Below are 12,949 nucleotides of genomic sequence, written 5' to 3' on the forward strand. Positions count from 1 at the left end.
TCGCTATCGCAACAAACGAAATACCGCGCCAAACATCTTCCAATGTTCCCAGCACCGCCAAACAATCACATGATCCCGAACACCTGTCCAAGTTTCCCCATCCCTTCCCCAACCAAACAGCCCACTCACACTCCAGGCTAGACTTCCCACTATTGCGCAACGATTCCACCTATCAGAACCACACACATCGATTAGCATTTCTTTGTGAGCCTTGGAAGCTTACTTCACTTCATTACACTTTTGCGCAAATGCGCAGTTGACAAAGAGAGGGCCGCGCGGTTTTCGGCACGTTGCGGCGCGACTATTTCGGGTTATATTGATCACAAAATTGCCCAGGTGTGATGATGCGGATTTGGCGAACAGGGTGTAAGGTTGGTTGGTTTTGTTGCGCGAAAGGAAGGAAGGAAGGGAGGATAGAGCCACCAATCAACGTTTGCGAAATCTGAGTTCGGTATCGGGGTGCCTTTTCTATGACTGGGATTTTGTTGTGTTAGATGTGTTAGATGGGAGTTAGTGTTGGTAGCAGGCGATCGTTCACGCGCTTGTGTTGTTGCTTCAGTTCATGGCGAGTGTGAAGACACGATGAATCATACTTGTCACATGCAGTTCAATATCATCTGTATTGGTATTTCGAAAATGGTGGCGTACATTATATCTGCGCGAACGCTATATCAGGGGGAGCCATGAAGAAACCGTACCGTCGCACAAGGGCCGTCGTAGTTATGAGTCGATAAAACTGTCGAGAGTTCCTCCTCCGTTATTTGACCATGACGCGAGAGACAGAGAAAAGTAAAAAAAAGATGTGATCGAATAAGACACAAATAAAAGGCATATCGTAAAAGAGAGACTATATAGCATACAAGTCCTCTCTCCTCGCGGGCGAAACCCCGTTACTGATTGGGGAGGGAAATTCGGAATGAGGGTGCGCATTCAACTTTTTTTCCTCTCTGGCCTCTCTCCTCCGGCTTATCTCTCTCAGTCCATAGTGACATATTGGGAAAAAGGGAAAAAGAACAGCGAGATTTCAGGGGAGGTAAAAGGGCAACCAAGGTTCAGCAATCGAAGAAATCCGACCCCGCAGAGAGAAGTTATGTTCCGATGAAAACAGGCCCATTATCCAAGACAAGAAGGAAGGAGCAGGTCCCAGGGAATCTTTAAACGCCAAAAACACCAATGCTGCGCTCTTTGTATGATAGCTAGAGGCAATGATATCTCCCAAAGTTCCCGTTTCGTGACCGAGGATGTGCATCATGAATGGCACGATCGGGAGTAATGATCGTAAAGGGCTCGTGTATTATGTAAATGTATGGGTATGGCGGAAGGAGGAAGCTGAGCATGTCGGAGCACTCATAGTTCGTATGCGTGGCCGTCAAGAGTTGGGGTCGGTGCTGCGTAGACGATCATAGTATGCCGGAGTCTTTTAGCGCGTTCTGCAGTATTGTTTCCTTGACAGCGGCAAAGACGAGCCGGATGTTGGATGTATCGGTGGTTTGTGTTAGGCTAATAAGGTCAGCATGCGTGAGGGGCTCGTGAGGGGAAGCTTCTTACTGAGGGTACAGGTTCAAGTGTGCTCGGTTGACCTGGTTGAACCTCCACAGCAGGTACTTGGCGGCGCGATTGACATCATTCCCACCAGAGTAATCTGGAAAGTAATTGCCAAGTGGAGATCGCGCAAGCTTCGCTTTGAACAGATCGACCTTGTTGAGGAACAGGATAATACTGGTTCTCATGAACCACCGGCTATTGACTACCGAATCGAAGAGCACTAAGCTCTCCATCATTCGGTTCTGCAGGCACGAGTCAGTGGGAGTCAAGGAGCTCGACGTAATGACATACCTGTGAGCTTTCTTCTAACAGGACTTGATCGTATTCGCTCAATGCCACGCAGAAGATGATTGATGTGACGTTTTCGAAACAGTGTATCCATTTCTTGCGCTCGCTCCGTTGGCCCCCTACGTCGAACATACTGTTTCATGTTAGCCTGACAACCACAGCACGGTTTGAAGGGGCGCACATACTGTATGCTGAGCTGGCCCATCGTAAATCGTGTTTCGTATATACCGGTGGTCTTGGTACGCGCTCGTAGGACGTCGGATTCGATGGGTACATAGTTGGGGTCGGATATCCGTTCTACCTCGTCGAAGAAGCTGCGAACGTTAGTAAAAACCGGGGAGATGATGCGCAAACATACTATGGCGCAGAGTCCATGAGGTAGAACTCGCTCGAGTGCTCCAGGACTTTGCCGACGCATGGGTCGCTCCACATAGATGTGATGGCCTGGCCCACCCGTACATCGAGGGGCTTCTCAGGGTCGGGGTCGACTGTGTAGTCGAGCAGGTAGTCGCAGAGTTGGGCGTTGCCTGGCTTCTCGGGGCTAACGTCGAATTGTCGCATGGCGCCAATGAGGGCTTTTGCGCAGTCGATGACGTTTTTGTATATGGTGAGGCGGTACATGGCGAGCTCTTCCTGCGTGTAGCCGTTCTGATGTATGATCTTCATCTGCTTGACGATGGTCGACTTTCCGCTCTCTCCGGAGCCTGCAGGGTGTTAATGATTGCGTTGGCACGCAGACAGGCTGGAGCTACTCACCCAACAGCAGGATCTTGCATTCCCGCCGTAACCGTCGCGAGTCCTCCTCGAGCTTGCGGTCAATGGCCTGGCTGCGCTTCTTCTGCTCGACATCGTCGTTGTTGGTGCTCATGCAGATGCCCATAATGCCGGCGTGTGGTGCGGCTCGCGGCCGCGGGCGTTGGGGGGGAGTCGGGCGCGGGATAATGATGGAGCACGAGGCTCAGCGCGTCGCAGAACCGTCGGTGTGGAATGTGGGCGGTGATGCGAGCGAGGCTCTGGTCCGGATGGCGGCGTGACGGCTGGCGCGTTGCTGGAGCTGTGGTGACGCTTGGTCGGCTTAATCCGACACGCAGCTCCGTCAAAGGGGGCCTCGCGAGGTGAGCGGGCGCGGCAGCGTCGTCGCCAGCGTGGACGGCGGCAGCAATGGGAGCGGGGTCGGGCTGGCGCGCGAGGACGGGCTGGGGTTTGGAATGCGACGGTGGTGGTGGTGTTGTATGGTTGGTAGGGTCGTCTTGGTGAGCTAGATCGGAGACTCCAGGGCTGCCAGTGGCTCGTGCGGAGGTGCCTTCCCCAGTAAGTTGATGAGGAAGGCGCGGGATCTGGAGAAGGTGCAACCAACAACAACGTCGCCCGGCGCCGACGGAGGGCCTGGGGGTATTGATTGCGGGAGGTGCGCGTGGCAAGAGGCGTGATGCAGATGCGTTGGCCCTTGTTCTCGCAGCGCAGAGCGTGAATCACGGATGGGTGATGGATGTGAAGGCGATGATGGCAGCAGGCGCGATGCTGCTAAGCCTCATCCAATCGTGGATGCTAGGGCAGCGATCAGGGTAAATGGCACGAGCCAAGCAGCGGAATAGGACGCGCTGAAGCGAGGCAGAATGCAATAGTGCTGGCGGATGCTGGCAGTGGGGATGCGCTGCGCTGCGATGCAAGGCAATGGAGGTGTTGGTGCCCTAACAACGCTCGAGGCCGTGTGCTACCTAGGTACGCCGTCGTGCCATGGAGCGTGGCTGCCAGATCCGACGTGCCTCTATCATTGGCAGATTGGCCGTGTGCTTCAAGAGCTCGGCTTACGACCCGCGGCTTTCCAACACTGCCCTCACGGCGGCCCCTTGATACAACGGCCCCTGCACTACGCGCTGCAGCTGTGCCTCCAAACGTCTATATACAGTACCTGCAGTCTGCACTCTGCGGTGCTACACCTCTGTTGGCTTCACGATGTCTCCCCCGTCCAATCACCCACCGCCCCGATCAGCTCAGCCCCCAATCTTGGAGGGTCTCAATCTGGAACGCCTCCACGATAGAGTTTACCTCGTCGCCCAGCCAGCGCCAACTCCACCTGAATGACATGCAACGGCGTTTTCAAGTTAGACATGTCCGTGGGGCTGGTCCCCCCAATGTAAAGGCTTCTAATTTAAGCCGGGTACTTTTATCAAATGGCCCTGACTGAAGTTGAATGCGAGCCTCCTGCCACACACTGGTTCTGGTTACTGGTCACTGGCTAGCTGTGAAGGACGCTAGCTGAAAGCTGACCAGCTCCCACCTTTGCGGACAATGGACCTGGGACATGTTTTGATGTCGTGCATTATCATTGTGTCTGTTCGGGAACGCCAAACAGACAGATTCACCAGGGCCACATGTCAGCAATCGCTTGCAAGTTTCGTGTGGTAGTGACCCTGTTCCGTGATAGCCGCAGCATACCATTCACACACGGTCGGCGCGAGCCGCAAACGAAGCATTACGCAATGCGATATCAGGGATGCCACGAGGGCTGGCAATCGGCCCTTGAGCCAGGTACCGCCGTGGATAGTGAAAAGTTCAAGGACGTTTGTATTCTCGCCTGCATCCACGGCACCGCGGCATCACGGCATCGACGTATCAAGACATCCGCGTATCAACGTGTTGACGTGCACGCGACGTATGCGATAGCGCAGCCCGCGCGTTGTTCAACAAAGCCGTGTCTCTCATTATGGCCTACCTTCCTCATGATTTGATCAGTAATGGGTAGATATGATATCAGCAGGGAGACCCGGCGCAGGTTCTACACCCAGGGAAGGTCTAGCTGCCCAGACATGGTGTCTGCCCGCACCGTGTCAGAACGAGCAGGTAAGACAGCTGCATGTCACCGTTCAGGGCAGCCAACGTAGTGCACGGGCCATCTCCCACGTGAAAGGAGGGGTGAAGGGGAGTGAATACGGAAAGAGCCTCGAGGTGGTAGTGGGGTACATGGACGAGACAGCAGACGTCGTGGTGATGGCGCATTGCAATCTTCAGCGTGTCCAGTAGAACCCGGTAAAGGCCTGCGCTAGGTGTGAAGCACAGGCTGCAATGGAAAACTCGAAAATCCATCGTGACGTCACCAGAAGATGCCGAAACCTGTGTGAGCGACACTTGTGCGCGGACCATGTGCATGTGTCCCTCTATCGCATTTGGTGCCTGCCCCTCGTTGTCTTCTTACTTTCACCTCTTCCTTTCCGCACTGATCTGCATCCTCGCCACGCCCTCGAGCCTCATCCTTGTGTTGCACATAGTCTGAGGTCATCCCGTCGGTGCCTCGAACCTCCTCGCCGACCCGCTTACTGTCAACATTGGTCTCCAAGCGGCAATCAGCAAACCCCAACGTGTCCCAGCCGTCGACGCTCGCGACATTCCTGGTGCAAACTCTGAAGCCTTCGAAAAGGATTCCTCGGAGCCGTTGTCGCGCAAGCCCTTCGTTGCCGGACCCAGCCACCGAGCCCAATAGAACCTGCCCTGATCTAGCAGCGTCAACGTGCAACTAGAGCCCCGACGCATTCGCGACTACCCCACGGCTTCCTACTCGCCCTCTTCCACCACCACCACCCCAATTTTCGACACAGACCCGTCCTCGCGCCTGTCGCATCATCATAATCACCTTCCTTCACCATGGCGGAATTCGTACGCGCCCAGATTTTTGGCACCACTTTCGAGATTACCAGCAGGTGCGGACATACCCCACATTGCGTTTTCTGGCACAACTGACACCGACCAGGTACACCGACCTGCAGCCCGTGGGCATGGGCGCCTTTGGTCTCGTCTGGTACGACCTCCGCACCACCAGACTCGAATTGATTGTTGACTCCGGCGCAGCTCAGCCAAGGACCAGCTCACTAGCCAGGCGGTGGCCATCAAGAAGATCATGAAGCCCTTCAGCACTCCGGTCCTGTCGAAGCGGACATACCGCGAGCTGAAGCTTCTGAAGCATCTTCGACACGAGAATGTGGGCAATGCAGCAGCCAGTTCCCAGCGAAAACTCTAACACCCTCCAGATCATCAGCCTGAGCGACATCTTCATCTCTCCCCTCGAGGATATGTAGGCAGTCACATCACCGCCAACCCAAGCAAGCACTAATCCGCCCAGCTACTTCGTCACCGAGCTCCTCGGAACCGATCTCCACCGCCTGCTCACCTCCAGACCGCTGGAGAAGCAGTTCATCCAATACTTCCTGTACCAGATTTTGGTGGGTGGCAAAATTCCAACCATGCAAGAAAATGCGCTGACCTGAAAAGCGTGGTCTGAAATACGTCCACTCCGCTGGTGTCGTGCACCGCGACTTGAAGCCCAGCAACATCCTCGTCAACGAGAACTGCGATCTCAAGATTTGCGACTTCGGTCTCGCCCGTATACAGGACCCTCAGATGACGGGTTACGTCTCTACCCGATACTACCGAGCGCCTGAGATCATGCTCACATGGCAAAAGTACGACGTCGAGGTTGATATCTGGAGTGCAGGCTGCATCTTCGCTGAGATGCTCGAGGGCAAGCCGCTCTTCCCCGGCAAGGACCACGTGAACCAGTTCTCCATCATCACCGAGCTTCTGGGTACTCCCCCAGACGATGTGATCCAGACCATTTGCAGTGAAAACGTAAGTAGATGCACAAAAACCTTGGAAGCAACTTTGCTGACTTCCGCAGACACTGCGATTCGTCCAGTCACTTCCCAAGCGCGAACGACAACCCCTCTCCAACAAGTTCAAGAACGCCGAGCCTCAAGGTCAGTCTGCATCTCTAATGAAGAGAGCGTGGACTAACACAATTTAGCCGTCGATCTCCTAGAGAACATGTTGGTCTTTGACCCGAAGAAGCGTGTGCGAGCGGAGCAGGCCCTTGCTCACCCATACCTCGCTCCATACCACGACCCGACTGATGAGCCAGTCGCGGAGGAGAAGTTTGACTGGTCGTTCAACGACGCAGACCTACCCGTCGACACCTGGAAAATCATGATGTACGTGTACTCCCCGTGCATCACGTAAACGGAGCTAACACAACACAGGTACTCTGAAATCCTGGACTACCACAACGTAGATGCGGCGGCACAGGAGGAGAACAACGGCAGCTAAATACACATAATGTCTACCAATCTCGAGCTACAACAATTTTCAGTCTCCACGACAACAAAGTATGCAGTTGCCGAGGCTCGACGTATCATCTGCCTGGCGCAGGCGGAGTTGCTGTTCCCAATGATTCCCAAGGTCTCGTCTGTTGGACCTGTGTGACATGAAGGTGCGCGGTAGATGGGGCATGGGCTTGTCTTTGTCATTTGGATCACCATGGCTGGTACACGAAAGGAATGTTATGGAGGAATTGAAGGCTATGGTCGACCTAGGTAGGAATGTGAAATCATATTATCAAACATACGTTATTCTTCACTTTGACACCATGAACATGTCTGATTATATTGTGCTTCAATGCGATGACAGCATTCGTCGCTAACGGGCATGGCATCGCAGGTACTGAAGATCAAGACTGCATGATGTACAGGGGAGATCAGAGAGTTCTCCAGATCCTCGCTGGTATCCGTGGCGGAGGATCTCGGGCGTACTCCCCAACCTGGGAACGGGTGGAGATCGCCGAGGCTTCCACTAGCGCCATAAGGCTGATTGAGGGACCGTGGGACCGCTGTTTCGTCACCGCTCTGAGCGCGTCTGCAACGACTCGAGGACGCGAGCCTGGCCCCTATGGCCCTACAACCTTTGTTTGGATATAAACTGAATGCTATGCGATAGCACTTCCATCGCACGACAATGGCGACTCTCAACCCACTTGTCTGCGTCGTGGACTTCCACCATGCGCGGTAAGCTTCTCCTTTACCAGTAGAGGTGTGAGTACAGAAAGAGACGGAGGACGGATACTGGACAACTCACGATATATTGATGGCTATCTGATGCGAACGAATCGCTGACTATTCAACGCAGAGGCCCAGAAGTGGAAACATGGCTCGGGGCAGAAGAGGGAACCGACCCAGCAGTAGACAACGACTGGTCGCTGCTGCCCTTCATGGCCCTGAGCGATGGCGCGCATGCCTCTGCCGAAGACTACTCGTACTTTACGCTCCGCCGCGCTCAGACCCCGACCTCACCCGCTACCTCACTCTTCGGAATATCGTGTACGCGACAGCTCGACGCAAGCAAGCTTATCGATCGGCCGGCTGAAGTTACAAGGAGTACGGTGCAAAAGGCTGTCGTTGTCATCAGCGACAGCCCGCAGCATTTTGGGGCTATAAAAGCGCAGCTGGGCGTTGTGACCCAGCTGTGGTTCAATCAGAAGTACGTTGGGCTCTCGTAGTGCAAGTCGAAGGCGACGTGAAACTCACACTTCTTCAGAGACTTCACCGATATCGAGATATTGGAGCGCTTTACGGAAAGCCTACCCCAACTGCTTAAGAATCAGGAGGGGCAGCAGGACCATTACTTCGGTATTTCTCTGCGCGAGTTAATCCACGAGTTCAAATGGCAGACTTTGGTTCTTTTCAAATGCGCGCTGCTTCAGCCGAAGGTACGTTTCATCCACTTAAAGCTGGAGTATCGTGCCACGAACATGAGGGATCACTGACAGAATGCAGGTCCTCTTCTTCGGCTCCCATTGCGAACGATTATGCATGATGCAATTTGCTCTTATTTCACTGATACCCGGCCTTATTCGCCACCTACAAGATGCTGCTGATCCCAAGTTCAATTCGTGTGAGGAAAAGTGTGTCATGCCCACTTCATTAAAGACATCGGAGCGCGCTTCCTGTCAGTGCATAATCTCATCCATAGAAGCGATATACTGACAAGATTCAGTGTTGGCATACATGGGTCTCCCGCTCCAACTCTTCGGTACAGGCTCGCTGTTCGGACCATACACACCGCTTCAGCAGCTTGATATACTTGCAGACCAAGATACCAAGTCCTACATCGTCGGCTCTACGAACTCGCTGCTGCTTCAGCAAAGAGATCGATACAGCGACATCCTCATCAACCTCGATGACCACACCGTAAACATCACCTCAGCTGCGCTGCGACAAGCATCGATCTTGTCCACGCCGGACCGGAGATGGATGGACTTCTTGACACAGACGATCAACGATACCTGGGATGAGGCAGACCCAGCACGACCCAAGGACCACGGATACGCCGGCAGCGAGGAGTTCATTCGCATGCAATTCGAAGAGTACCTTCTCGCCATGCTCAGCTCCGTCAAGTACAAGCTTTACATGGAAAAGAACGCACACAAGGAGAACTTGATTTCTGAAGTAGAAGGAGACCCAGCGAGCGAATTCTCAAATGAGTGGGTACTCGCCTGGATGCAGACTGAGAACTTCCGCATCTGGAACAAGTTCACCGATTCTCACCTTTTCGACATCGTTGATCCCAAACACCCCTGCTCTGGCGGTCTCTCAATGGAAGACGTTCAACGCCGACTAGCACAGTACGTTCCTGCATTCTTTACATATCCCTACCAGCCCGACTAAAGCACTCACTTAGTCTGTTGTCCAACACCACCTTCCAAGCCGTATCTCTTGGCGTATGTGTGCTGATGCTCGCTTGGCGATTAGGCAGGTAGCAGAAATGCATCTCGACGAACGACTAGAAAAGTCACGAGAAGTCTTGGGTAAACAGCTTGCTGTGGGCCAACAAAAGGTCAGCTCTGCATACAACCGCCTGTGGGCGGAGATGGAAGCCATGCGCGAGGCACAGAGGAAACGGGCCGAGGAAGCGCGATTGCAAGCTGAGAAAGAAGGGAGGCCCGTCGATGATGCAAAGAAGTGTAAGTCAGATATGCCGCTTTTACTGGAACATCAATGCTGATAATTGAACAGGGAAAGCTCCTCAAGCCCCCGACCTCACGAACGCAAAAGCCAGCGCGGGCGCATACTTCTCCAGCTGGGGCACATGGGCGAGCGAGAAGAGGAAAGGATGGGGGACAAAGACACCCGTATCTTCGCCTCCGCCGGGTGATCTCAAGAGAGCGGAAGACTTCAAGAGAGACAAGGAGGCGGTTGTTGGTGATACCCCGGCTAGTCCGCCGCCGCCGGATGTCAAGAGGAGAAGCTTGTTCTTTGATGCGGAGAAAGACAAGGAGGGTGTTGGGAAGGAATGAAAGAGTAACGACTATGGCAAGGCATAGAGGATACTAGTGTTCGCACAGTTATAAGAGCGGCAATTTGATGCAGCGATCTATAGCGTTCGTTTCAACGAAGTAAATATATGGTATCTCGCTTGTTCTGGTGTGTATCTCGATCGAGGGACTAGGCCTTGGACCTTGCGCTCGTCTTCTACTTTGAAAGGACTACCGCGAATCTGCTTCTGCCTATACGACTAAAGCCAATGCATGTCACTTGATAATAACAAGAGGCACTACTGGTACTATGTCGTGCCTGCGCAATGTTCCGAAGGGCAGTTTAGTCATTAGCGTCGTGGCCATCTCGTGCCTCGTCAGACGTCCGATTGTCACCACTCTTCCTTCTCCTCCAACTTCGAATCTGTCGCTGCGATGGTAATCGCCCATCCCAATATTGCCAAATCCTCTTTCTTATCTCGTCAGTCGCTTGGCCATGCTCGTCGTACTCGAAAAAGAACTTATAATGCCATTGATCCTTCGAGCACGGAAGTTGTACTGAAGACTAACATGCAGTTTAACACAGTATGGCGGGCCGTAAAGGTAGGTGCATTCTTCACATTTCATTTTTATCGCATCCTAGTTACCTTGCATTGCGTCTTCCTTTTCTCCCGTCTTTCTTCATCGAATGTTGTGCTTTGCAGGCTCCGGAGCGGAGATTGTGAAATACCAGCAGGATGTGGCCAGGCCTGGCGAAGTACACTAATCCACTTAACTGTCCATGTCCAAGCGATCTACTCATGTGCGCCGTATCACTGGTTTGCATACTGAGGATGCTCACTGAGGACATACGGTGTGTGCGTTTGTTCTTGCTCCGGCTTCGGTGGCCACTTCGACCATCCAAGCCATGGCGGCTACGAAGCAAGATCGCGATGCACTCAAGTGCAAGTGCAGTACTCGATGCAACCTTTTCCTGCCACAGTCGTGTCGCAATTGGCACAAGCGGTCATACTGCTCAGCGTCTCACTTCCCTTCAAAACCATGCCAACGCCGCCGGGTGTTTGGGCAACGCCGGCATCGCATCCAAACGTAAACAGCTACCGATGCATTCCACGAGGCTTTTGATGTTCTCGCTTGCCAACATACCCGTCCTCTCGCTCCCGGTGAACCCCGATTCGGCCTCCGCACTGCGTTCACCGCCCGCGCTCCCGCTCCTCACCACGCGTCTCTTGTTTTGGTAAACGCCTCTCACGTTCACCTGTGTCAACAAAGCTGCCTGGAGCACGCGAGACGCGTCTTGGGCCCGAGCTTGAGCTGCTCAAATCTCTGCTATATAAAGGCTTGCTCCCCGCGTCTCCCTCTACCTCCTCACCCCACCCCACCCTTGAGTTGACACTTCGTCTACTTTGATCAAAGCTTTGCCTTTGACAGCTCCCACCGTCCTTGCTCCTACCCATACCTTGAGATACCTTGCCTCACGATGTCCGGAACATCAACATCTCTGTTCGCTGGTGATGCGTCATTCGCCTTTGAGAACACGGCCCTAACATCGGCTATGCAAGTTGTTGTTCAGGCTACTAGAGTTTCCGATGACGCTCGAAGTTTCGCCAACAGCGCTGCTGCAGCTGCCAGAGTCGAAGAAGTCCTTACTACGAAGGCCAAAGTCGCTCTGAACGCGCTCATCAGTACCCAGCTCGAAGGCAAGCTCACTTTACACACAAAGCTGTTTAGACTATGCTAACAGCTTTAGATTTCATTTCAGAATTTGGCAAAGACCTCAAGAAGCTTGGTTTGACCATTGAAGGTCAGATCTGTTGCATCTTGGATGCTTCAGCGCATGCTGACATGTACAGACCTCGGCATCAACCCTTGCACTTGGCCTGCTACCAAGTCGCCCCCCTCCAAGAATAGGAAGGTCGCCGATGCCACCACTACTACCGCTTCCACCGAGGTAAGTTCATCAGTTCTTTCTTTATCTTCCTTTCCTTCTCCTACCTTCTACGTCGATCCTTCCGTATCCTCATTCCTTGTGTATCGGAGAATCATGGTTCACCACAAACTTAGGGTCTCTCCAACTTTCCTCTTGAGATGATTGGCGAGATTGGCAGTCATCTGGACATCACAGACTTGAGCAAAGTACGTTTGATCAACAAGCGCTTCAAGAAAGCAGTGGATGTTGTGTACGGTAAGAGAATTTCAGTTACTGCGAACGTCACTGTTTTTCCTACTTTTGCGAGCGTTGCAGCGTTGTTCATTGGGCTTGGGTTGGATGGAGCGTACCCTGACGCAGTTCGAACAATCACCTTGGTGAGCGAGGGACCGGCGGCCCCGGAGTACAGCTACAGCTACCTTTGGAGATACTTCGACAAGGTCGAGATCCCCGGCATGCCAGAGCGAACCTACGAGCAGTGGTCCGACGATGCAGACATATTGGAGTACGCCGACAACGCGCACGAACGCTGGAACCGGATCAACGACGCATTCTGTCACACTGGCAGATACCGTACTATGCTCAGTAAGCCCCTACCCATCCGAAACTCCGCGAATTACTCCTGGGTTATGCAAGAGTAACACGGCTAACTCTTGAACAGGCCTCCTACTCGCCAAGCTGCCCAACTTGAAGACGATTCGGACTCGGAAGATGTACACCGGCGAGCACATCCCTGGTTGGCGCGGCCCGGAGGCTTTGCGTGAGCTGTCGTGGTACCACCCAGACAACAAGATCAACGAGGTTTACTACGGCAATTGGAAGTACGACGAGGTACACAAGCGTGTCACAATGTGGACAGACATGTACGGCGAATACTTCGAGGATGACGATGTGGGTCCTCAGGTGGGGTTCAAAGAGGATCTGGCCGCCGCCATGGCATTGTCTGGCACTCAGGCTCAGGTTGTTGAGCAGTAAGGTGGTTGAAGTGATCTGCTATGAGATGAGACGGGATGATACTGGTGTGTAATGGGTTGAGATGATACGGATATGACTGCTAGATCTACCTAATAGCTGGTCTCGATGGCAAAATATGATGAAATTTGCCCAAA

The 12,949-nt window shown here is 53.3% G+C and overlaps 3 protein-coding genes across 3 annotated transcripts; 2 read left to right on the plus strand and 1 right to left on the minus strand.

Annotated features, from left to right (window-relative positions):
* Positions 1-1,400: 1,400 nt before the first annotated feature.
* On the minus strand, positions 1,401-2,713 carry GNA3 (G protein alpha subunit; the record flags this gene model as incomplete). Its single annotated transcript, XM_051444364.1, has 6 exons — positions 1,401-1,500; positions 1,549-1,787; positions 1,837-1,966; positions 2,019-2,147; positions 2,192-2,537; positions 2,590-2,713. The coding sequence occupies 6 exons, from the start codon at positions 2,711-2,713 to the stop codon at positions 1,401-1,403; spliced, it is 1,068 nt and encodes a 355-aa protein (XP_051303989.1).
* A 2,762-nt stretch (positions 2,714-5,475) lies between these two features.
* Positions 5,476-6,930, plus strand: HOG1 (MAPK protein hog1; the record flags this gene model as incomplete). The annotated part of the gene is made up of 9 exons (XM_051444365.1): positions 5,476-5,531; positions 5,582-5,629; positions 5,680-5,809; positions 5,859-5,902; positions 5,951-6,050; positions 6,100-6,456; positions 6,506-6,584; positions 6,632-6,815; positions 6,864-6,930. The coding sequence occupies 9 exons, from the start codon at positions 5,476-5,478 to the stop codon at positions 6,928-6,930; spliced, it is 1,065 nt and encodes a 354-aa protein (XP_051303990.1).
* A 4,460-nt stretch (positions 6,931-11,390) lies between these two features.
* J4E86_003816 (uncharacterized protein) lies at positions 11,391-12,815 on the plus strand (the record flags this gene model as incomplete). The annotated part of the gene is made up of 6 exons (XM_051444366.1): positions 11,391-11,595; positions 11,661-11,714; positions 11,764-11,861; positions 11,975-12,095; positions 12,201-12,425; positions 12,502-12,815. The coding sequence occupies 6 exons, from the start codon at positions 11,391-11,393 to the stop codon at positions 12,813-12,815; spliced, it is 1,017 nt and encodes a 338-aa protein (XP_051303991.1).
* Between the last annotated feature and the right edge of the window lie 134 nt (positions 12,816-12,949).

This window comes from Alternaria arbusti (genome assembly GCF_024043155.1).
Source record: "Alternaria arbusti strain BMP 1465 chromosome Unknown scaffold_4, whole genome shotgun sequence".
NCBI classification, from domain to species: Eukaryota; Fungi; Ascomycota; class Dothideomycetes; order Pleosporales; family Pleosporaceae; genus Alternaria; species Alternaria arbusti.